This window comes from Salpingoeca rosetta (genome assembly GCF_000188695.1).
Source record: "Salpingoeca rosetta unplaced genomic scaffold supercont1.10, whole genome shotgun sequence".
NCBI classification, from domain to species: domain Eukaryota; class Choanoflagellata; order Craspedida; family Salpingoecidae; genus Salpingoeca; species Salpingoeca rosetta.
The window spans coordinates 1,794,385-1,818,688 of NW_004754924.1; the positions used below are offsets into that span (position 1 = coordinate 1,794,385).

General features: G+C 55.0%; 7 protein-coding genes across 7 annotated transcripts; 2 read left to right on the forward strand and 5 right to left on the reverse strand.

Moving 5' to 3' along the window:
* Positions 1-328: 328 nt before the first annotated feature.
* On the reverse strand, positions 329-7,679 carry PTSG_04687 (uncharacterized protein; the record flags this gene model as incomplete). The annotated part of the gene is made up of 22 exons (XM_004994721.1): positions 329-478; positions 598-652; positions 799-887; positions 1,393-1,595; positions 1,759-1,951; positions 2,114-2,212; positions 2,383-2,466; positions 2,754-2,831; positions 2,972-3,025; positions 3,214-3,401; positions 3,514-3,577; positions 3,816-3,935; positions 4,058-4,216; positions 4,630-4,786; positions 5,010-5,097; positions 5,357-5,520; positions 5,722-5,915; positions 6,217-6,521; positions 6,695-6,749; positions 6,901-6,994; positions 7,303-7,440; positions 7,600-7,679. The coding sequence occupies 22 exons, from the start codon at positions 7,677-7,679 to the stop codon at positions 329-331; spliced, it is 2,811 nt and encodes a 936-aa protein (XP_004994778.1).
* A 550-nt stretch (positions 7,680-8,229) lies between these two features.
* PTSG_04688 (uncharacterized protein) lies at positions 8,230-9,617 on the reverse strand (the record flags this gene model as incomplete). Its single annotated transcript, XM_004994722.1, has 5 exons — positions 8,230-8,351; positions 8,572-8,830; positions 8,965-9,069; positions 9,280-9,317; positions 9,464-9,617. 5 exons carry the CDS (start codon positions 9,615-9,617, stop codon positions 8,230-8,232), a joined length of 678 nt encoding a protein of 225 aa, XP_004994779.1.
* Positions 9,618-9,799: 182 nt separating this feature from the next.
* Positions 9,800-14,021, reverse strand: PTSG_04689 (uncharacterized protein; the record flags this gene model as incomplete). Its single annotated transcript, XM_004994723.1, has 14 exons — positions 9,800-9,908; positions 10,027-10,139; positions 10,416-10,492; positions 10,606-10,747; positions 10,890-11,009; positions 11,162-11,266; positions 11,448-11,535; positions 11,903-12,019; positions 12,169-12,242; positions 12,451-12,559; positions 12,813-12,886; positions 13,055-13,138; positions 13,349-13,562; positions 13,870-14,021. 14 exons carry the CDS (start codon positions 14,019-14,021, stop codon positions 9,800-9,802), a joined length of 1,578 nt encoding a protein of 525 aa, XP_004994780.1.
* Positions 14,022-15,051: 1,030 nt separating this feature from the next.
* On the forward strand, positions 15,052-15,661 carry PTSG_04690 (uncharacterized protein; the record flags this gene model as incomplete). The annotated part of the gene is made up of 3 exons (XM_004994724.1): positions 15,052-15,154; positions 15,371-15,444; positions 15,557-15,661. The coding sequence occupies 3 exons, from the start codon at positions 15,052-15,054 to the stop codon at positions 15,659-15,661; spliced, it is 282 nt and encodes a 93-aa protein (XP_004994781.1).
* A 375-nt stretch (positions 15,662-16,036) lies between these two features.
* On the reverse strand, positions 16,037-17,394 carry PTSG_04691 (uncharacterized protein; the record flags this gene model as incomplete). The annotated part of the gene is made up of 1 exon (XM_004994725.1): positions 16,037-17,394. The coding sequence occupies one exon, from the start codon at positions 17,392-17,394 to the stop codon at positions 16,048-16,050; it is 1,347 nt and encodes a 448-aa protein (XP_004994782.1). The 3' UTR covers positions 16,037-16,047.
* A 1,025-nt stretch (positions 17,395-18,419) lies between these two features.
* PTSG_04692 (mbre TPR repeat protein) lies at positions 18,420-21,235 on the forward strand. Its single transcript, XM_004994726.1, has 2 exons — positions 18,420-18,873; positions 19,179-21,235. Exons 1-2 carry the CDS (start codon positions 18,491-18,493, stop codon positions 21,127-21,129), a joined length of 2,334 nt encoding a protein of 777 aa, XP_004994783.1. The 5' UTR covers positions 18,420-18,490; the 3' UTR covers positions 21,130-21,235.
* Positions 21,236-21,743: 508 nt separating this feature from the next.
* PTSG_04693 (uncharacterized protein) lies at positions 21,744-23,391 on the reverse strand (the record flags this gene model as incomplete). Its single annotated transcript, XM_004994727.1, has 5 exons — positions 23,070-23,391; positions 22,854-23,026; positions 22,481-22,574; positions 22,292-22,343; positions 21,744-21,993 (listed from the first exon to the last, which is right to left on the reverse strand). The coding sequence occupies exons 1-5, from the start codon at positions 23,368-23,370 to the stop codon at positions 21,744-21,746; spliced, it is 870 nt and encodes a 289-aa protein (XP_004994784.1). The 5' UTR covers positions 23,371-23,391.
* Between the last annotated feature and the right edge of the window lie 913 nt (positions 23,392-24,304).

Consider the following 24,304-nt stretch of genomic DNA (forward strand, 5'->3'; position numbering starts at 1 on the left):
AAGGCCATAGTGTCTCACCGCTTTCATGACTTCTGTAGACCCTTTCATGTTGTCATGCAATGCGTGGAAGAAGAACTCCTCTCGTGTGCCCTTGAAGTACTTGTTCATCCGTGCCTGAATTGAATTGGGAGGATGCGCAAGTCGCATACCATGCGTATGTGCATGAGACCGTTGCGCGAGCGTGCAACAAGGCGCGAGAGGCGTGGGTGTGTGAATGCGGCAAGGAACCCACGCTGTGAGCAATGGTGCAACACCGCCCCATCTCGTCCCCTCCTCCCCACGCGCCTTCTCTCATCAACCAGGGAGGGAGGGGAAAGAATCACAGGAATCAGACCTGCACAAGCTTGTTTCCATTCCGTAAGAGAGGCGTGAGTGTGGCAATGCCCTCCCTGAAGAGTTCAAGGCTCTCAGTCCTAAAGAGTTTCACAATAGAAACAATTGCCGGGGAGAGCCTGTTCTGGAGACTCTCGAAGGAGCTCTGTTTCAGCCAGGAAGAAGCCAGACATGGGAAGGAGGTGAGTGGACACAATACGTAAGTAGCAAAGAAGGCTGAACCGGTCAGAGCGTTATGGACAGGGCATTGTGGAGGATTTCTACCGAGTCAGAGCTATCAGCGTGTGGAGAAGACTCGGCGTGCTTCTGAAGAATCCCACTGCAAGAGAACAGACAGAGAGCAGAAAGCGTGAATGACAAGCAAGGAAGAACACACATGTATATGCCAACACCAAACGAAACAAGCAAATGAACAAAGAAACGAAGCAAGCAAGCAAGCAGGCAGGCAGGCAAGCAAGTGCGTACCGAATCACACGCATGGTGCGACAGTTGGTCGTCATTTGACGACGGCGATCAGAAAACTGCCATTGAACCGCCTTGTCCCGCGCAGGTTCCTGAAACGCAGCAACATGAGCGGGTGGTGTTGACAGACACGGCCATTCATCGATGTGAGTGAGTGAGTGAGTGAGTGTGTGTGTGAGCGAGTGAGTGAGTGAGTGAGTGAGTGAGTGAGTGAGTGAGTGAGTGAGTGAGTGAGTGAGTGAGTGAGTGAGTGAGTGAGTGAGTGAGTGAGTGAGTGAGTGAGTGAGTGAGTGAGAGAGAGAGTGTGTGTGTGTGAGTGAGTGAGTGAGTGAGTGTGTGTGTGTGTGTGCGTGAGTGAGTGAGTGAGTGAGTGAGTGAGTGAGTGTGTGTGTGTGTGAGTGAGAGTGAGTGAGTGAGTGAGAGTGTGTGAGAGAGAGTGTGTGAGAGAGTGAGTGAGAGAGTGTGTGAGTGCATTGCTTGTCAGTCAGGCATAGTAGGTTGGCAGGTACAAAGCTGAAGGCATGACTCATTCGCTAACGAGGCTGCAGGCAAGCAAGCAAGGTGCTCCAAACCAAGACAAGACAAGCTCAGACGAACCGCTTCGAGGGAGTCAATGAGATGCTTGACCCAATCCTGATGCTCATCTGTGGCGGCGGCCAGGTTTTCTGCGAAGAGGTTCACCTCATCCTCAAACTCCTGTGTCTTGGGGAGGGGCAGCTCGATTTCACTTCTGGTTTCTTTTTCTTTTCCGCATGCCAGGCAGCGTGTTTCAACGACGCGCATGCCACCTGACTCAGTGTCTGCAAGAAAGTGGTGAGAAATGCCATGTGACAGGGTGAAGTCACCAGTGGGGTCAACCAAACGTGCCAGCGCCCAACACGTGTGAGCGAGGGGAAGGTGGAACGTGGGCTGCAAGCGAACAGGAAGCAAAGGCAATCGTCTGGTCTTGATGCATACGCTTACCTTTGTTGAGAAGGCGATGCAGCTGTTGCGAAAATGCATTGAAGGCTTTATCCAGTGACTTGTGAGCGCGGGCACCGTCTTGCTTGTAGTCATCACTGACGTGTGCTCCACCGTTCTTCAACGCAGACAACATCGTCAGCATGCGGATGAGGACTGCCCAGTCTGCCCTCGTAATTGCCGTAATAGCTTCGGGCTGCAAGAAAAAAAAAAGCACCAAGCAAGTGTGCAGTGTGCGTTCACAAGATGAGATGTATGTTGTAGCTGGGTGACGTCGCTTTCGATGACACGCTGCAACTCTTCATCTTCAACAAGCAGCAAGCATGTCACCAATCTCACTCAAGCCTGTGCCTCTTACCTTTGGTTCTTGCTTGGCCATGGCATCCAACCTCGCAGCAATATTGGGGGTAACCTGTCCTTGTGTTGCCTTGCCGGTGCTGTCACTGCGTATCAGTAGCTGTAAAGAGCCCACAACACAGAAGGCATTGTGAGTCAGGCTAGGTGCATGCATGGCGTCGAAGTAAAGTCATTGGCACAAGGTTTCGGTTGGAATACACGTCCAAACAGGAACATGAAGTACAGCGCATTCCAAGAGACAAGGTGTTCACAAGAACACAATCATCCCACCTGCTCAACAAACGGAACATAAGTCTCGTGCAGAAACGTGTGCAATTTCGACATTAGCCGCTGATCAGCCTGCAACTTCTCGGCCTGTCACATGGAGGATATTGAGTTCAGCCCAAGGCAAAGTGGCTCCTGCAATGAGTCGCCTGTGTCGAAGCAAAGATAACTTGTACACTCCAACGGACAACGTGGACACAGGCGCATGCAATCACACAAAGAGAGAGGCACACACATACACACACGTGCGCACACACAAGCGCACACACACACTCACATGGGCACGCACGCACATGGGCACACACGCACATGGACACACACACACACACACATATACACACACATACATGCCTCAACAAGTCAGCATCACCACCCACCATTTTGACAACGCAGCGCCATAGACGCCCAAGGAAGTTTCGGACGTCTTCGTTGGCTTTCTCTGTCGCCAGATTCACCTGATACGGAACCACGTGGGAGGGGGACGCGTCAGCAATAGTTCTTGACCATGACAGCATTACGCTCACGTCAAGCTTGAAACATGAACTGTGCAACGTGTGAAGGCAAGACCAGAGGTTCCAAGTGCAAGTCGCCTTACCCAGAGCATGAACCGAAAGCCGGCAGTCTTGATGTTCAGTGGAACAGCGTTATCCTGGTGGTTGAAGCAATAGTTGCCGTGTCGTTGTAATGTAACAGTCAACCAGCCACGCGAGCAAGAGGTTTCTTGTTTGTGAGAGGCTGCATTGGGGGGGGGGGAGCAGATATCGCATGGCCCACAGTCAAAGAGGAGCCTCGCTACTTTCTTTCAGCCCATTGAAGCAAGCTTGGTGCGATGCATACCTCAAGGTCTCGGATGATATCGTCGGCGCTGAAGAACTCCCTGCACTTGTTCTCTGCCAGCCCATTCTTGCCGCTGGCGCAGTCGGCAAGCAAGTGCAGCAGCTTGGACTTGTACATTTCAATGTCTGCCTGAGCTGCAGAAGGGTCAGACACATCGTCCTGCTTGCTTGGTGTATCGCCCTTGCCATCTAATGAGACAACAACGTGGTTGTGCACGAATTGTATGAGTGGTTGAAAGCAAAGACAGCGAAGTACACCTTGCCAAGTGTAGGTGTAACACGACACAACGAGTGTTCTTACACAACGTGTTGATGGGCTCCAACAGCTCCGCGCGACTCTTGGTAAGAAACTGCATGATCATGGCCTACTCACGTGTGTGTGCGTGCGTGTGCATGCGTGCGTGTGCGTGCGTATGTATGTGTGTGTGTGTGTGTGCGTGCGTGTGCATGCGTGCGTGTGCGTGCGTGCGTGCGTGCGTGCGTGCGTGCGTGTGTGTGTGCGAAGGAGTGAATTGAATGGCCCCGAAATATGCAAGGAACCTGTTTCTGCATCAACATTAACACAGTAAAGCGCACACAGAGTACTGGTGGTTTGCACGGCACCTGATTGCGCTCCAAGGGGACGCCCTGAACTTCTTCCTTGGTCACAGCGCTCAAGAGTGAGAGCAAGTGTGGCACCTTGCACTTCTTCCTCCGCAGGATCGGCACAAGCTTGATAAGATGCTAACGAACCAGGCGGTCAAACCGCAAGTGGAGGAGAGGGGAGGGGTTCATGATCAGAGCTATGGACATGCACGTTTCAACAGTTTGCATCATGTTGTTGATCACATAATCCATGTACTCACGTCGTTGCGCACTGTGAAGCAAAGTCGCGGAAAGTATGAAAACGCCTCCGTCAGTGCAAATGCCATCGCGTCTTCCCAGTGCTGCTCATCATCGCCAGGGTTGACCTCACCCCGAGTTTTCACGTTTCCCAGCATCACGTCCATGTTGTAGAACATCAACTGCAAGCCACGAAAAACGACAGCATGTTGACAAGCGTGTAAAAGCAAGGAATGCAGCAAAGGAGCTGAGGATAAAGCGGGACAGAGAGAGTGTGTGTATGCGTATATGTGTGTCTATGTATATACGTACACGCATATGCAAAGCGACATACACAAGCCCGCATCGTCACCAATGGCGTCATGTTGTTGAGGCAAAAGCAGAACATGAAGCACACACGACCTTCTGAACGGTCCTATTCTTGACGGCAAGGACACGAAGGAGGTTGAACGTGCAGCACAACACCCTGTTGTCCGTTTGTGGCTTTTCGCACAGCAACAAAACATGTGGCGTTCGAAAGTCGTGAGAAGGCGTCTGGAAGTAATGTTGCGATCAGACACACGTGGGATTGTATATTGAAGGGGTGCGAGGGTACCTTGTCGAGGACATCGAAAAGGATGTCAGGCACACCGGCGTTGACGACGAGTTTTTGGCGGTCATGCCGGACGGGCCGCTCTTCCGTGTCATGCTCATCTGTGTCATTTCCTTCGTAGCACTCATCAATCAAGTCCGCGACATGTGTCGTGTACATGCTGTGGTTGACGTCGGCAGTTGTGGTGGTTGTGGTGGCGGCGGAGGTGGAGTAGTTGTGGTGGTGAAGCCGGTGGCGGGTGACGGTGATCATGAGATGACAAGGCAAGACAGTGGTTTTGTCACAAACCAAGACAGAGGCGCAGGTCACGTCGTGTGACACACTTGGTAACACATTTCACACTGCCTGTCAGCCCCTCTACTCTGTGGGGCAAGTAAACATACTTGGCTTGGTCACCGGTGAGAAGCCCAGCGGCAAGATGACGCAGCTGGGGAACGATGCTGATGAGCTGCTGGTGCAGCTCGCGCGTGCCTGCATGTGTCACAGTGCGATTCATGCATTTCAGGAGGAATCAGCCAGAGCAGCGCCTACGCTACAGCGCGCGAGGTACAATGATATCGCACTTGTTCACATTTCGACGCTTACACACACACATACACACACAAACACAGGCGTACACACACACGAAGAAACACACACGAAGAAACACAGGCACACACACACACACACATACACAAACACGCACCAACCACATGCATGTTCAACGAAGATAGCTGAAAGCTGATCTTACCTTCATCTGTTGCAAAGCACGCTGCCCGCGCGTCAGCCAACAGGTCTGCGTTCATGTAGAAGAGACGATGCACGAGGCGCGGTGCTATCGCCTTGACCCGCGCGTTGTCGAAAGTGGCCATGCCCATGAGAAAGTCGACGATGCTCCTGCTGGCGTTGCTGTCCCTGCAGATGGCACGCGTTGTTAGCTTGTGCATGTGAGTCTCTGCATGCATGAACGCGTAAGTGATGCAAATCACCTACATGTCGTTGTTGTCAGAACGAGCACTGCATGAACGTCCCCCGATTGTACACAAAGTGCACAATTAGCCGAAGCTATCGAGCAGGCAGGCAGGCAAGCAAGCAAGCTTCACAAGGCGTCCTCACCTTGGCTTCCATTCGGGTGTCAGCCAGCTGAAGTTGCCGCGCAATTCGACCACATACTCCAGTGCATCAGATTCAGACAACTTCCCCTCTTCGAGGGCAACACGCAGCTGCTTGAACTCGGTCTGTTTCCTTTGCTTGCTTCTGTGCGGGTATTCCTCTGGGTGTTCGCTGCAGTAGAAATCTTGCATGAGAGCCTAAACCAACAAACACAAACGCAGGCACCAAACAAATCAGAGACCACAGTTCAAGAGCACGCACACCCACAGGAGAGCAACATATGCATATATTGGAGGGAGAGGCCATGGAATTCGTGGATGAGTTGGAGAGAACACGGCGCAGCATGTGTCCACGTCGCCAGTCCATGGGCGTATGCACGAGCGCTCAAAGCAAAGCAAGGCAGTGAGCACACATTGCTGCTTGTGCAAGCCACTAAGCCAAGCGCACATGTGCACGCGTGCACGCGAAGAAGCAGGCCAGCACGCAGGCTCGTCTGACCATGAGTCGGGTGTTGGCGGCTTCCTCAATCACAAGCTCCACAATCTTCAATGCAGACAGCAGGCACTGCCCAACGGCCTCTTCGTCGCCCGTGACTGTCTTCTTCCCTGGAAGGAAGGGCTCGATGACACGAAGCACGTGGGCCAACACGCTCTCAAGGTCATCGACATCAATGGCGCCCGAGTGCTCCATGGCAATTGCATTTGCTCTGCGGTGTGACCGCGTCATCCGCCTGAACGACCGCCCCAATTGATACCGCCGCGGTGTTTTGCCACGGCTGCTGTCGGCAGTTGGCGCAACACGCACTGAGCAAAACGCGCCATACCAAACAGTTCGAGGAAGGGAGGAACATCAGTTACAGTTCTGTAATGGAACGCAGAACGCATTCTCTTGTTTCATTGCAGCCGTTGCGTGTCGGGTTGTGCAGTGGAAGAGCAGAGGATTATCACACGAGCCACGGCCGTGCACTTGGACTTACAAAGGTGGTTGAGAAGGTCCAGCGTCTGCGCCAAAGCTTCGGTGCCGTGGGTGGACTGGTAAATCGTACACAGCACAGCGCACAAGGAAGCTGCGTGACTCGACCGATAGCCCAACAGACGATACGAATGGTGTACATGGCACAGTGAACGGGGACATTGGGGCAAGTTACTGTGTAAGCGGAATGCATCACAATTCGCTTCATACCTTGTGCCAGGGGATGCCTTTGCTGTTGGTGCTGTCTCTCTTCGGATTCAGCTGCTCGAGAATGTGTGTGAATGTGACTTTGCAAGCGTCGCGGCTATTGGCATGGAGAAAGTGTGTGTGTGCGTGTATATATGTGAGTATGTGCGCGCGTGTGTGAGTGTGATTGTGTGAGCGTGTGTGAGTGTGATTGTGTGTGCGTGTGTGTGAGTGAGTGTGTGATTGTGTGATTGTGTGTGAGTGTGAATGTGTGAGCGTGTGCGAGTGTATGCTTGAAAGCGTATGTGTGAGAGGGTGTGTGTATGTTACAGATTAGAGTCAGCAGTGGCCATGCCACAACAGCATGGAAGGGAAGGGTCAGGACGTGGCAAATCAACTACGACACATCCCCTGTGCACCACTTACACGCCAGAGGTAGAGTTTCCACTAGCGATCCCGTTCTCAGAACAGTCGGCATCCGTCGAGAAGCTGAGCTGTCTCGATCCCATGGAGCGACGGACACGCAAAGGCGCAGGTGGTTGGTCTGGGTTCCCTGGCTTTAAGCTGAAAGCCGTTCACAGAACAACACGCAGTGAGGAATGCAGCGCAAAGATGAAACAGAGACAACACTGCATCGTGGTGAAGGCAAGGAGGGGACAGGGGACAGGGGGTTCTTGGGACTCTGAGACGAGGGGCGTGGGAGACTAGGAGCGTGAGGCTTACACTCTGCGTGGAATGTCCACGTCTGCGCCAAGGAACACGTGATGCATGACCTCGAGGTACTTGGCGTAGAGCGTGAGCATATTGGCTGGAGAAGCACGCGAGACCGTTCCGTGGTCGGACTTGTGGCTTGAAGCCTGGGGAGCGGGGAGGCTCTGACACCACTTTGCAAGTCTGGTGAGCGCGTCCTCGCACTGTTTGAAGGACAAAAGCCCGCTGCTCCTTATTCTCTGCTCAAATCCATACGCCCAATTGCGCGATAACAGAGGTGGGGGCGGGGGAGGGGCGCACGCACACGTGAAGGAGGATGAGAGAACATGTGTACGGGTACGCAAGTGTGCATGACAACGACTTGAAGAAGAAGCGGACAGGCAGGGTGATGCAGGATTTCATCGTTGAATGATGGTGTGTTGAACTTGAGATACCCGTCCCGTCAACTCAGCATCATTCATACCTCGATGCACGTCCGATTCCATCCCTTGCAAAGTTTGCACAGGAGATCCAGCCACGGTTCTTGCCGTTGCAACTGCATCTGCGGCCAACCGTGAGGCAGTGGTGAGCAAGGAACACAGAAGCAAGTCTCTGCAGTTGAGCCAACAGTTGCGCACAGGTGGGGGTTGGGCAAGTGGAACATCAGTATGCCAGGGGTGCTATTACCTTGTGTTCGTCGGTGAGGAACGGCGCATCCCCAAGCTGGTCCTCCGGTGGGTCTGGCACGATGAAGGAGGGAAAGAGGCGCGTCACATCCACGTGATCTGAAAGGGCGAGGGTAGATTCAGGAAGATGAGCTTGCGTGCATGCATGCAGAGTGAAATGAAACATGCCTCATGTTGGCATGCAAAGACAAGGGTGTTGTGTGTGTTGTGTTGTGTTGTGTTGTGTTGTGTTGTGTTGTGTTGTGTTGTGTTGTGGCACGCATATGTGTGTATTCCTCGTCATACATGCACACATCTACACATCCACGCGTCCACGTACCATGCTCGTCATCGAAGAGAAGCCTGGCAATCGTGTTCTGCTTGCTTGGGACAGGCGTATCTTCGCAAACACAGAGAACGCCAAGGAACATCAGAAACTCTCGTTCGAGCTTATCCGAATGCGCGTTGTCAGCACTGCTCATGCGTTTGAGCTTCTGCACAATCTGCTTCACGTCGTCTTCTTTGAGGCTGTCTACAACCTGTAGATCATCGCGAACAAGCTCCGTGTAGAGACTTTCAATTTCGAGAGGAGCGCCCATCTGCAGGGGATTCAGGGGTGAGCAGAGACAATGAGGTAAGCAGGTGCGTGTGAGAAGGTGACAGTCGGACAGGTTTCTCGACGTCATGAACGACAAACCTGCCAGCCTGTGTTGACAAATCACATGGCACGTACGTGTTCTTGAAAGAAGGGGATATGCTTGGCCAAGTAGTGCTCGTTCTTTCGGGAGTTCCCAACAACGTACGCTTTCAACACGTTGCATGCTGCGTTGAGTACATGCTGCAGAACACCCAAGGAAGTGGGGAGGTAAGAAAGTGGGGAGGTAAGAAAGTGGGGAGGTAAGAAAGTGGGGAGGTAAGAAAGTGGGGAGGTAAGAAAGTGGGGAGGTAAGAAAGTCAGCTAGCGGGGAAGTCAGCAAACCAAGCAAGTACACAGATACAAGTCAATGAAACAGGGGTCGGTGTACTGGTGCATGAGGTGAGCGGTCACCTTTGGGGTTTTCGTGTGCCCGTGGCCTGGGTCCAAACCTGCAATGAAGGTGTATGTTGCAGGATGACACCGGGTGATAGGATGCAGGCAGCCTACATGTGGATGCAGTGGCAAACGAGTGCTTCTGTTCTGTATGCGGTGTCAGGTTTCGTCACAGGGCGCACAGGTGAAAGTGCTGCTGTACCTGCACGGGTTTCCATGGACTTGCTCAGCAATTCAACCAGCTTATCTACGACGTGGAAGTTGCGGAGCAGCTTCTGCCTCTCGCGGACGGGCTTGTTGTCGCGGAACATGAACGACTCCAGATCACGCAGAGCTGCAAGAGCGTTGGTCACCATGTGAGCGTTGCCGTGAGCGTCGTCGTGCTGTGTTGTCGTGCTGTGTTGCCGTGCTGTGTTGCCGTGCTGTGTTGCCGTGCTGCTGTGGACACCATCCCTGACGCTTGTCATGCGTGGGTAATAATTGGAACACACAACAACCACCCAATATCCAGCAGCACAAGCCGTGCCTGGTTCTCAATTCACAAACCTGAGGTGAATGCTTTGGGCGCCAGTGCCGCTGAGCCGACTTGTTCGCCGGCCAAGCCCTTGATGTACGTGGCAATTGCAGGTAGCGCGCCGGCCACAAACCTATCACACAACAATGAAGCATGTCGCATAAATATGCGATGAACAAGCAAGGAGCTCAAAGCAAGCACTGCAAACTGGTGCTCCAAGTCGACAGAGGAGACGCAAGCAGGGAGCGTACCCGACGCTGAACACTTGTGACGGCTTCACAAGTGTCACTTGAAACACGTCACAAAACTCTCGCGTGCCACCCCGCTCTCGGAGTTTCAGTTTGACCAGCGTGGCACCGTCCCACTGCGTGTACCATTTTGTGCGTGTATGTGTGTGCGTGTGTGGGCGTGCGTGTGTGTGTGTGTGTGCGTGCGCGTGTGTGTACGCGTGTGTGTACGCGTGTGTGGGCGTGCGTGTGTGTGTATGCGTGTGTGTTCAAGCATGGATATGTTCGAGTGTGGTATGCGCGCTCGTGTGTGTGTGCGTGTGCAATTGCGTAAACATCAAATAGCAAACATCCCATGGGGCGGGCTTGCAGTTACAACGAGGTGCAAACAGTGTAGGGCAAGCTCATCATACTCGTGCGATGCTTTCTTCGGCCTCTTTGCGCTTGAACCGATCCTTGTCCGAGTTGAACTCAGCATACAGCCATTGTTCTGCAGTAACAATGTGACATGAGCAAGAACATGGTTTGTGCAGGCTTGCGGTGAGAAGACTGCTGCGCCAACGGAAACGCGACAATGATGTGCAAGTCTCCAGTTGCACACACCTGATTTCACATGTTGGATGCCGACTGTGGCGCAGGAAGAAACGCTCGTGTCATCATCAAGCTGTGCAAGCTGGAAAGACGTGCTGTCATCTGGATTGCGCTGTAGTCTTGGTTTGAGGTTGTCGTCGAAGGACAAGAACAGCTGATGCGTAACATAGGCAACGCAGTGTCCAGCAGCGTGAGTGCGTGGTGTTTCGGTTGGCGGAGCAAGCAAGCACGGGATACAATTCTGTTTGTGAATGCTGTCTTGGGCAACCACGCGTGCGGCAGGGCGAGAGACTGACCTGCGTTGTTGCATGCTTCAGACGAAGAGGCTGTGTCTTAAAACGATCCAAGTCAGGGTCGTGTTCCCACTGCACTGGCCGGCCCCAACATGAATTGTTGACGAGTTCCACCTGCCAGAACTGTATTCGTACGTGTGTGTGTGTGTGGGGGGGGGGGTGAGGGAGTGAGGAAGGGAAGAGGGGAAAGAAGGAAGGAACGAAGGGAGTGAACGACAAACGCGGCAAGACGAACGCCATCACAGGCACAGGACACTTTGTGAGGCAACGCATACCGTTACTGCTGTGGTGGGTGGGCGAAGCGTGCGCGGCTGGCGTTTGTTCTGTGGGCGCAGTCGAAGGTGTACGTCCTCCTCGCCTTCCCTGTCGTTCACAACCGGCTGATGTGTCGCAGCATGGTATCAACGAAGACGTATGGTGAATGAGAAATAAGTCACAATGCTACAATGGGAAACCACGAAATCCCTTTCATGACACTACACCCAACAAGACGGAAGGCGAGAGCAATTCATCAAGAACGATTGGTTCGGCTCTGAGCCTGTGTACAAAAGTAGCGCGTACCTCGTCGAGTGCAAAGCTCCCTTCGGCTGCCATGTACGCACTCAATCCTCTGTGATACAGCTGCACCATGTCGCACCCACGGATCCTGCTCATGGCGTCAATGAAAGCAGGACGAAGTGTCAGGGCACGCAGTGTTGCACAAAGGCGAAAGAGGACGAACTTTACGTTCAACTGAGTTCAAGTCGGTTGTGGAAGCTCACAACTGGGAATGCACAGCGGACAGATTGGCAGTGGTCGACAGGTCGACAGACAGCCACACACATGCATCTGCAGACGAAGAAAGGCAATCATTCAGACAGATAGACAGACACACAGACAGGCAGACACACAGACAGGCAGACACACAGACAGACACACAGACACACACACACACACACATACAGAGACAGATACAGACACACAGACACACAGACACACACACAGACACACACACACACACGCAGAGACACACACACCGTCCGTCGTCCTGGTAGGGGTGGTATTGCAAGGGATACCGGCGATGTTTCACGGCAGCAGCTTCGCGGATTGTAAACTCTGTCCGTGTCACAGCGCAATTCACCTCAAACACACAGCTGTGCTCGCGCGTGTGTGATTATGGGCGTGTGTGAGCATGTGTGCATGAATGTGTGCGTCAGTGTGCACGCGTACATGTTTGTGAGGGATCCAATACACCCGTGAGACATGCAAAATGGTACTCAGTGGCCCGTGGACAGATACTTACGAGTCTTTGCCCTCGTTTGGCTTGACGGATTTGTTCAAGAAGTGGTCCGGGATGTCTGCGCACTCCAGAGAAATCTGCGCGCGATAGGTGAATCAATGGATGGGGTAAAGTTAGCAGTGCGCATCATGCAGCGTGTAGACGCATGCTCGTGGTGGTGGTGGTGAGTGAGTATGTGAGTGAGTGTGTGTGTGTGAGTGAGGGTGTGAGTGAGTGATTGAGTGAGTGTGTGGTTTTGGGACATGCACAAGTCAGCGAGCTCGATGAGGGTCAAGGCTAATGAACCTTGTCATCGGTGAGGACAGGGTCACCCTCCACGCGAAGCTTGGAGGACGGTTGGATTTTGAAATTGGACGCCTTGCTTGGGTCGCCCACGAGAACAACCCGCAAGTTGCTGCATGTGCATAAGTCAGTGTGAGTGAGTGTTGTGTGAGTGTGAGTGAGTGAGTGTTGTGTGAGTGTGAGTGTGAGTGTGAGTGTGAGTGTGAGTGTGAGTGTGAGTGTGAGTGTGAGTGTGAGTGTGAGTGTGAGTGTTGTGTGAGTGTGTGTGTGTTCAAGTGCACGCGTGCTCGTGCTGTGCGTCTCTGTGCTGAGCGTCTTCCGAAAAACCGAGCACGAGTAGATCAACAGCTGTGCGCACAGCAAACCTTGGTTCCGTGCGTGCTGGTGTGTTGCGCTTGACGGCGACATATCTCCGAGAATGCGGGTGGTACAGTGTCACCTGTGCAATCGTTGAAGCAGAAAGGCGAGTGTGATGTCACAGACCATCATCTGTTCATGCAGACTCGAGGCGTTGCAAGGCTTGTCGTGTATTTGTGATGTCAACGCAGGGCAGTCTCAACAGCCACTTCGCGAAGAGCGTGAGAACGAATCTGATTGGAGCACTCACCGCTTGCCCGCAGGTCACGGCGTATCCTTTGCAGAAGCGAACATCTTCATCGCTGTGATCGTATTCGGCTTGCACCTCTTTTCGCTAAAGGCAGTTAACAGCACAAGGTCAGATGCATGTCAGTGACACACGCGGGCTTGCAGCCAAGGAAGTGTGTGTGTGTGTATGTGTGTGTGCTCGTCCTACATGCACACATACTGCACAAAACTCCTCCACACACACACGCACGCACACACACGCACACACAAGAGCACGGCTTCTCAACGTGATGACATGAACGAAGATGGGGTGTACCTTTTTGTGTTCAGCTGCTGGTTGCTTTTGTTGGTGTGGCTGGTGGTGGCTGTGCTGTTGGGGTTGGTGTTGGTTGTTGTTGTGCTCGTCTTCGTCCGCATCCATTTCAACGACAGTGCGAGGCCGAAACTCAAACATGGCGGTTGAGATGTTGCTCAAGGTTGGAGGATTGGTCTGCTCACACCAATTCAGGGTCAATCCGCCGAGCCTTGTGCTGTCACAGAGTGGAGGACAAGGAGTGACAAGGCGTGTCGTTGCATGATGATGCGCATGCATACCTCGTGAATACTATGAAAAGGTGAAACGGACACGCAGACGGACAAATGAACGGCCGGACAGGCAGACAAACAGACAGCCGGACACACGGATGCACGGACACATTGACAGCCGGACAGACAGACACATGGACGACAGCCGGACAGACAGACACACACCACGGACACACACACGGACACACACACACACACACACACACACACACACACACACACACACACACACACACACACACATGAGCTTACCTGTCGCTGCTGGCGAGCACATATTTGCCCTGTCCATCGCTGCCATTCTTATGCAGCGTGTCGGTGTCCTGCGGAGAAGCACCGAGCCACACGTGGTCGCCCAAATGCACATACGGCGCTGGAGGGTCGAGGACCAGTTCTGCTGTGCTCATTTTGATGCGCTTTGCCTTTGCCTTGCTGATCGTGGCTGGCGCAGTGACATCCACCGCTTACCGCAGAACCGCAAGCAGTACAAGCGGCGACCCGTCGATCGATGTCTTCTGCTAAGTAGTTGTGCTCTCGGCCACCACGCTTGTGATGGTTTGTCTTGTGTGTTGTAGGCGTGTGCGTGTATGCGTGTGCGCTCGTGAGTGGCAGTCTTGATGTTTGTGGCAGCTGCCTGGCGTGGCGCTTGGGCTGGTGTTGATCGTTGAGTGTTGTGGGCTGGCTGGGAGAAAACGCGGGCTGGACGAACGCGTTGAGTGCTGAGTGAGCCACCAACAACACACGTGTTGTGGGTGTCTCACCCTCGCGGTTGGAAGGACACAAATCGCGTGAGCAACGCATGACTTGGGGTAAGATTGTCCAGGACTCGGACAAGAGCGCTTCCTGTTTGATGGATCGAACTGATTCGAAGGATTCGAAGGCACGATTCTCTTTGTTCTCCCATCCAAATCGTGAGCCTACCCAAACCTTCGGTCCTCAAACACAGCATTGCGATCATTTCGCTCTGGCTTGGATTTGCACCAAAACGCGCATTTGACGATTGTCGGTGTTGCCCATGACTTTCCGTGTCTGGAGGCGCGAACCACTCAAACACGTGCGGCGCGGTTGCAGATGATGCTGTGTGTGTGCGTGCATGTGTGTGCATGTGTGTGAGTGTGTGCGTGTGTGTGTGGATGTGTGCGTGCACGCGAGCATGGGTTTATGGTTGAGGCATGCGCAATTTTGTGAATGCTGGATGCGTCAAGCTGTCAAGGCTGCTGTCACTGCTGCGTCTGCGCTCCGTGGCTATCGTACGTTTCAGCTTGTTTGCACTCCACTGCGCCTTGCACACACTCTCTCATGCTTCTTGTTGTGTAACAATCCATCAATTGCAAGCAGAAGAAGCTCGCTGGCGCACAGAGTCGTCACAGCAGGCAGCCGGCCACGTATGGGTAACACACGCCAAAGGCAGCCCTGGCAGCAGAACATGCGCTCATGATGCGCAACAGCGCAGGCCTTCCTCAATACACATACGACTTGCACGGTTTGTGTGTGACAGCCGCTGTCAGAGAAGTGAGGGTGCTCATCGCTGAAGCCAACGGTGAGTCTCGTTTGTGTGTGTTTGGCGGGTGTGTGCGTGTGCGTGCGTGTGTACGTGCGTGCGTGTGTGTGCGTGTGTGTGTGTGTGTGCGTGTGCATGTGTGTGTGTGCGTGAGTATTTCGGACACTCGTACCAACGTTCCCTTGGTATTTACGCGTTCCACTCCGCTTGTCGCACACGCTCACCTCTGTTCCATGCTTCATGCATGCGTTCCAGCCCGACGGCGCACAGGCGTGAAAGCGCCCTGCTCCTACTGTTTTGTGACGGGATCGGGACAGTACGGCAACGACGTAAGCGTGCGTGCTGCTGGAACATGGTGGTATCTGCATTCGTGCATTTAAACCATTGATGCGTCCTCACTTGCTGTGTGCTGTGTGCAACACGTGTGTTCGCTGTCTGTAGTCGAGGATCAAGGCCGTGCTCAAGAACTACTGTACGGGATCCGGCCTCCGATACGAGGACGTGGACGGCGCAACCATCAAGATCATCGCACGCCCCTACCGCTGAGATACATGCTTGATTGTTGGTGCGTGTGTGTGCGTGCGCGCGCGTGTGTGTATGTGTGCGTTCTTTGCTTGCTGCTGTGGATGCTGTTCTGTGTTTGTGTTTGCAGTCCCTCGTCCTGAGTACGTTAATTGAAGTCATGCGAAGTTTTATGTGCTGTAATGATGTGATGTGACATGGCATCAAGTAAACGTTCACTTTGAACAAAACAACGCATGAAACGGAAGGCACAGAGTAACGTGACAGCAAGATTGGGATCATTGACAACAAACAGCCATGATAACACACACTCACAAAGCAACACACTCACAAAGCAACACACACACATGCAACACGCAAAGCAATACTGTTCTTCCACCCCCCTCCCACACACACACTCACACACACTATCAGTCTGACAAGCATTCTGGGACAAAAGTGATGAGGGTGAAGAGTGCTGGTGCGAGGGCCTCGGCAAGCAAAAGGAGGCGGTTCTGGGCCCAGGATGTGTAGTGGACCCAAGGGCCGATGATGAAGCCGCCAACGAGCCAAACCCCAAACAGAATACCACCAATCACGACCAGGATGGCGCCCGCGATGTACATGGCGAGGCGGACCAGGTTGATGACGCCGTCGACGCTTTCGATGTCGGTCTCGTCTTCGTCACAGGAGTTGGCCAGTTTCAACAGAAGACGCCCGCCAAGGAGCATGGGTAGGCCAATGGGGATACCGGAGAGGCTGTACTTGTGGTAGCAGACGAGGTCGCGAACAGAGATGCCTGGTGGTTTGCCCAGGTTGATGCAGTAGTCGTTGAAGTCGGCGTTGGTGAGCGGAAACAGGACCAGGGCCTGCTGGCTGGCGATGACGAGGAACACCACGCTGTACAGCAGCTTGACCATGAAGCCTTTCAACCAGTTGCACCAGCCCCCCTGCTCCTCCTCCTCAAAGTCCTCATCCCGGGAGTTGTTGAAGTCATCGACGGAAATGTCCCGTTTCAGCGCGGCCTTGAGCGAGGGCAACATCACCAAGGTTTTCAGCTTGAGGCGCTCCAGTTCCATCTCCAGCAGGAGCACAAACATCTCCAGCAGGACGAACCCCATCAGGCCGAGGACCAGGCTGATGGTGGCCACCGTGCCTGGCGACAGCTTTGCTCCGATCCGGATGCCCAAGCTGCACTCGCTGGGGCCGACCGGCTCCAGTGTGCTCGTCGTGCCATTGGTCAAGATAAAGTCGCTGCAGCCAACCTCGCGCAGGAAATCGGGGCTGAGGCTTGAGCTAAACGCCGGACCGGGGAACACCATTTCGCCCTCCGCCGTCCACGACGGCGTGTACTCGTTGTCGTTGGTGGTCCAGGCGTGAAGTCGAGCACAGAGAACCACAAACTCAAACAGGAAGAAGATGAGGAAATGCACAATGGGCGCAACGAAGCGCACGCGACGCGCCGAGCGCGGGCGATGCAAGCAGCACTTCAGGATGAACCATGCCATGAAGCTGAGCACGAGGTTAGCGCCGACGATGCCGTACAAGATGAGGGCAGGCAGGTCCAGCACGTCGCTGAAGTACCACGGGGTGTCCAGGCTGCCTGGAATCGGCGTTGGCGCCGGCGTCTGCGTGGTGAAGGGGCCCGTCGTCCATGTCGAGGTCGGGGAGGAGGTCAACATGCTGGTGCTCGTCATGTTTGTTGTTGCACTGGTGGTGACATTGGTCCCGTTGAAGGTCGGGAACATGGTCGTGTTGGCCATAACCGTGGTGTTCATGGTTGTGTGTGTGTGTGTGTCTGTGTGTGTGTGTTTGTTGTACTTGTGTTGTACTGGTTCTGCTCTGTGTGAGTCGCTCTGTGTGAGTCGCAGCTCTGTGCAGCGTGCAGGCTGATGGTGTTTTGAGGTCGTGTGCGACTGTGGGAAAATGGTCTGGAAAGAAGAAGCAGAGGAGCGTGGAAAGATTTGGCTGCTTGACAAGGGGAGCTGCCTGGGCTGGGCTGCGTTGGGTCGGACGCTATGACGTCGATCGATACGCTGGCCTGCTTGTCGATGGCAAGGGTGCTCGAGAAGGAAACGAGGGGAGGACTGGTGAACGGAGAAGAGAATGAGAGAAAGAAAGCACAAACGTCACACCCGAGCTGTGCCAGTGCGTGTGGTCTTTGGTTTTTCTCTTTGGGAATCACTGCGTCGGAGACGGAGGAGTGGTCTAGTGGTGTCGCTGTAGGACTGTGTAGACGTGTGCTTTCTCCTCTTGCACCTGGAGGACACAACACACAGAACACACGCCAACGTCCAGCATGTCCAAAGACTGAGGGAGAAGCCTTTCGTGCAAACTTCGAGGGGATGTCCTTCCTCCTCTTGGTTCCTGTGCCTGCCGCTAGCCTGCTTGTGGCGCTGAAGCTCCAACGCGCGAAAGGCGAGGCGAAAGTCGGTCGACCACGCACTTTCCCAGCCAGCGCGCCAAGAAGGACCCGTTCTGGAAGTGGCGCGTCTCAGTCGCCACCCAAAGGTTAGAAGGTTTGTTGTGTGTCTTTGTTTGCGGTGTCGAAGCGAAACGCTGAAAAGCGTCTGGGTGCGTTTTCTAGGCTTCTCGCTGCTGCGTTGACCAACTGACTTGGGCCCGTTCCATTGGGTTGCGGTGGAGTGCAATTGGGAGAAATTGGGGCGTGGCCTCACGAAAGACAGCAAGAAGAAGCAAAGCTGCGCAGCAGCGCAGGGTTCATTTCTCAGCTGTTGCGCTTGTTGTCAGTGTTCTCCTCTCCTCTCCTCCCAGCCCCCCCCCCCCCTCCAAAGCAGCGCCACCGCAAGCTTGTGCGTTTCTCCGCACATCAGCCTTCAACTTCAGTTCTTCTGTTACAACAACAGAGCCACGATGGCCTCCGAGCACCGCCTGACGGACGGCGTGTCTGTGGAGGCGATCAAGGCCTTCTTCGCAGACCTGAAGCGCGAGTTCCCCGACACATACACTGAGATGACCACGGAGGATGCCTGCAAGCAACTGGTTGTGCCACGCACACGCCAGGACAACTGCGCCTACGTCGAGCAGCTGCGCAAGCAGTCGCCAGAGCACGTGAACAAGGCCACCGTGTTTGTGTCACACGCATGGCGGTACAAGATTGCAGACGTGCTCAACGTCTTGCTGGAGTTTGCGGATGAGCAAGCAAGGAAGGACGCCGCCCAGCCCGTGTTCTTCTGGTTTGACCTCTTCATGAACAACCAAAACGCCAACGTCACGGCCAACCTCCCACAAGAGTGGTGCGTTTTGTGTGTGTGTGTGTGTGTGTGTGTGTGTGTGTGTGTGTGTGTGTAACTCTTGCGCTCTTCAACAACCACTGCCACACGCACACAGACACACGCACACTGTTCCCTTGTGTGTGTGTGTGTGTGTGTGTGTGTGTGTGTGTGTGTGTAACTCTTGCGCTCTTCAACAACCACTGCCACACGCACACAGACACACGCACACTGTTCCCTCACAAGAACGACAACCCCTCCCCTAATCCTCCCCGTCTTCCTTTTTCCCCCACCCTTTCCCCCTCCCCTTTTCCTTTCTCAACACCCAGGTGGAGTACCACGTTCAAGCAGTCGATTGCCAACATTGGCCATGTGCTGCTGGTGCTCATGCCGTGGCGGGACCCTGTTCCCTTGACACGCGCGTGGTGTTTGTGGGAGATCTTCTGTGGCATCAGTAACGAGGCCACAGAGGTCAGCATCCGCTTGCCCAAAAGCGAGGAGTTAGAACTGGTCCTAGCCATCGCGGATGACTATGAAGCCGTCACAGACACGCTGGTGCGCGTGCAGGCACAAAGAGCCGACGCCTTCAACCCACACGACAAACACATGATCTTCACGGCGATCGAGTCGTGGGCGGGTGGCTTCAGCGCAGTCAACCAGGCCGTGAAGGACAAGCTGCGCGCGTGGTGCCTGCAAAAGGCGGTGGGTGCCGTCGAAGCCATGCGGGCACGAGGCGAGGACAGCACTGACGCCTTCGCGGGGCTGTGTGGCCAGGTTGGGACGGTGCTCAGCCAGTTTGGCGAGCACAACAAGGCCATTGCCTACTACGAGACAGCGCTGGCAATTCGGCTGCGCACTGAAGGGGAGAAAGGAAGAAACGCGGCAGCATTGTACGGCAACCTCGGCAACGCCTACGGCGACAAGGGCGACTTCGACAAGGCGATTGAGCTGTGTAAGAAGGCCCTCGCCATCAAGGTGGAGACGCTGGGGGAGAAGCACTCGAGCACAGCTGTGACATACAACAACCTCGGCAACGCCTACAGGAACAAGGGCGAGTACGACAAGGCGATTGAGTTTTATGAGAAGGACCTCGCCATCACGGTGGAAGTGCTGGGTGAGAAGCACCCGAGCACAGCGAGCACGTACGGCAACCTCGGCGCCGCCTACCACAGCAAGGGCGACCACGACAGGGCCATCCACTACTACGAGAAGGCCCTCGCCATACAGGTGGAGACGTTGGGTGAGAAGCACCCGACCACAGCGAGCACCTACAACAACCTCGGCGCCGCCTACAAGAACAAGGGCGACTACGACAGAGCGATTGAGTGTTATGAGAAGGCCCTCGCCATCAAGGTGGAGACGCTGGGCGAGAAGCACCCGAGCACAGCACAGACGTACAACAACCTCGGCATCGCCTACAAGAACAAGGGCGAGTACGACAGAGCGATTGCGTTTTACGAGAAGGACCTCACCATCACAGTGGAGACGTTGGGCGAGAAGCACCCAGGGACGGCCACGTCGTACTTCAACATTGGCCTGCTGCACGCCAAGCGCGGGGACAAGGAGCAGGCCTGCGCCTACATCCAACATGCACTCGACGTTTTTGCGACCACGCTCGGGCCACATCACCCAAACACCCGCAAGGCCAAGCAAAACCTGCAGCGCATTCGCGGTGGTGCTGTGACCAGGCAGCACACATCCACGCAACACGTGTCAGAGTCTCAACTTCAGCAGCAAAACGTGCTTGCTCATCGCAACCTTCTTCTTCGGTTCATCTCGTCTGCTGTTGTGTACCAGGCGTTTGCTCCACAACGCAACTTGCTCATGCGGTTTCTCGGTGCAGTTGCACAGGTTCACGCTGAGGCAAGACGCCCAGCAAACACGGGCAGTGACGGTGAAGACAAGAAGACAGAGACTGGGCACGATTGTCCTCGTGGCTGCTCTGCACCAGCAAGAGCGTTGTACAAGGACGCTTGCAAGTGCCCTGGTGAGCCACTGATCGGCTGGTTGCGGAAGCGAGGGCGGCTAAGGGCCGCCTTTCGCACTCGCTGGTGCGCACTCATCGACGACCGCCTGACGTACAGCAAGGGTCCTTCCCTGGCAGAACGTGGGCGCATCCCCCTTTCCAGCGTGCTGTCAGCTGAGCTTGTCCATGGTGGCGAGGAGTTACACGTTGCTGTTTCTGGTCGCACCTTCGTCTTCCGCCTGCACGCGCGCTCTGACACCTCGCTGGCAGACTGGTGCACCGCCATCAACAGCCGGATCAACGCCACCACTTGACTGTGTGCTGTGTTTGTGTGTGTGTATGTGTGTGTGTGTGTGCTTGTGTTTGCTGGTTTGTCTCTTTGCTCCTTTGGTCCTGTCTTTCCTTCAAGTGCTTGCTTGCCACTTGCTTTGACTTGCTTGACGTTGCTTGTTTGTCGCTTTAGTAAACGCTTCACGCAATCCAACCGGCTGACAACGAGCAAACAACCTACCATACCATACGTCAACCAAACACTGGCAACCAAACAGGTCCTCTTTCACCCTCGCGTCCAAGCACACAACGCCCGCCTTGCGCACCAGCAGCTCCAGGGTGCTGCCGGTGGAAAAGTAGTTCCGTCAGCACGTTGGACTGCAACAGTATCTGCAGGCAGCGGGTTCGGCCGCTCAACGTGCACGACGCCCAGCAGCCTCGTCAGAGGGCTGGGTCGCCAGACTGGACTCGTTGTCCGTCCCCGACCGTGCGGAACAGCACGTCGTCGCTGCACGCCCACGCCAATCGAGAACGCCGGCTTGAGCGCGTGGATGCGCCCAACTCTCGTCCTGCACCTCCGCTACCGTTAATTCCTCCTCGGGGTTCAGGTCGCCCGTCCCCAGCGACAGGTCCCACCATCCCAAGGGCTGCAGCGACATCAGGAACGTGAAGAGGTCTGCGTTCCAGCAGCGTGCTTCTGCAACCCTGTCTCCTCGTCAGTCTTTCTGCGCACTGTGCCCACGAACACGGCGGCAATCCCTGACGGCAGCTGCAGCTTCGTCTCGAACGGCGCCTGCAGCGTCTTCTTGTTGACGACCGCGTGCGTGTCCTTGCCCACATCGCGCGCGCGCGTGTCCTCGGGCGAGACGTTAGAGCACGTCTCCTGAGTTTGGGGCGCACCCGTCCACCTGCTCAAACCACAATCGTGTTGATGGTGTTGACGGTGCTGTAACATGCGCTTGGGGGTCTCGGCGGCCAACACACGGGTACGTCGGGGTCGGTGAGCGACCTGAACCCAAACGGCCGTGGCGGCGGTGGTCGATGGTGAGCCCACCATCCCCGTTGACGCATCCCAACAGACGTGTTTGCTCTTGATGGTTGTTGGTGCTGGGGAGCGAGAGAGGAAACGACGCCACGGTAGACGGGCAAATGACTCGGCGTGGATGTGGAGACGTGGTGGCAACGGAGCATGTCAGCTGAACGCACTTGTCGGCATAGATGAGCTGCAAGGCCTGCAACAGCGAGGAGAGATGGTTGCCTGTTGGACAAGCGAGGAGACGGGTGAGTGATGGATGAGGAGGAGCACGACAGGTCCACACGGGGAACTCAGGTGAACCGCAAACAAGGGCGCAAACAAGGGCGCAAACGCACGCACGCACGCACACACGAACACACCGTCGATGGAGATGTCTGCGGCGTTGGCAAGAGCGAGCCAGGTGCGGGTGACGGTGATGGCAGCGATGGTGCCGATGCGTTTCGATTGAGACAGCTGTCATACACGGGGTGCAATGCAGAAGGAATGGTGGTGGTGGTGGTGGTGGTGGTGGTGGTGGTGGTGGTGTGAAGGGCGAGAGACATTCTGCATGGAAGGACATTATGTTATCCAACACACCTTCCTCAACGCACAAGTTCACACACTCACACACACACACTCACACACTCACACACACACACACACACACACACACACACACACACACACACACACACACACACACACACACACACACACACACACACACACACACACACACACACACACACACACACCATCCTCCTTCTCGTCGTCAATGAGGCCTGCGGCGGTAGTGCGCTGGCGGTCAAACCTGAGCGTGGTCAGGATATGGAAGAGCTGCCGGATGTAGTTGAAGTGCAGGTTGCTTAGGCAGTCCAGGGTGCCGTTCAGCATTGGCGCAAACGGGTGCAGCAGCTTCGGGTGGTCTGTGGCCAGCGACAGTAGCAGCACAGGCATGGCTGCGTCCACCTCCTGTGCCTGCCCCGTGCCAATGTGCGCCACCAGGGCCCCGACCACCTCCGGCCGTTAAGGCGAGGTCGCGGCACGCGGCCCCCTGCCGCTGGCTCAGGATGTCCGCCATGTGCACAATCGACTTGAAGTACATCGAGAACGCGCGCGTGTGTCTGGCAAACATGGCTGCGACCATGGCGGCGGTGAGCCGGCCCGTGCTTGCAAGCTTGACCTCGGTGGTCTCCGCGCCGCGGCGGTGGGCGTTCTGGTGGTGAAGCAGCAGCACAAGCAGGTCGAGGGCGGTGATCGGCTGGGCCATGGTAGTCTTGAGTTGGCCGCAGCCACGCCTTTGCAATGCGCGCATCAAATGCCAGCCCGTTCTTGATGGCAACCACCACAGACAAGCACATGGTGATCGTCGCCTTGTTGTTGGTGCTGGCCGTGTGCATGGTGGAGGAGTCAGCGATCATGTTCGCTGTCAGCGCGATCACATCCATTTCATCCGCTGAACATCAACGTGCATGTGTGTGTGTGTGTGTGTGTGTGTGTGTGTGTGTGTGTGTGTGTGTGTGTGTGTGTGTGTGTGTGTGTGTGTGTGTGTGTGTGTGTGTGTGTGTGTGTGTGTGTGAAGGCATGTGAGGGATCGGCTGCGAGAGAACAAGCCGCAGTGACACTTGCAGACAGGCGCATGTGAGATCACCGTCACACACTGTCACACACTCTGACATCATCTCCCACTCCTCGCCGCCCTCAACAGTACCGCCACCACCTTGCTGCATGAGAAACTTGATGACGATTGGGAGGCACGCTGTACTGTACGATCCAAGCTGGCTCAACACGTGGTCGCAGATCTCGCGCAGGCACGCCTGCGCCACACTGCACAGTAGGGTGTATGTGGGGGAGGGGGAGGGGGAAGATGGTGAGGGATGGTGGTGGAATGTCTGCGTTGCAATCCAAGAATTTAGTGGCTGAGGAACACACCACAGATACACAGCATCTTTGACAAACACCACCACCAACATCATCAACGTCGTGTTCGTACTTTGAGGTCTGAGAAATGCGTCTAAGGATGGCCGGCACCAACGACGGGCTGTGGTGTGTGTGTGTGTGTGTGTGTGTGTGGCTGTGTGGGGTGGGAAGGGTGCAATTGACGTATCGAACGCATTTGTGTCGTGACCCCCCACACCATGCAAGGGAGGCATACCAAGGGTGGTACTTCAACAAAAGGGAACAATCCAAAAGTGTCGCCTCGC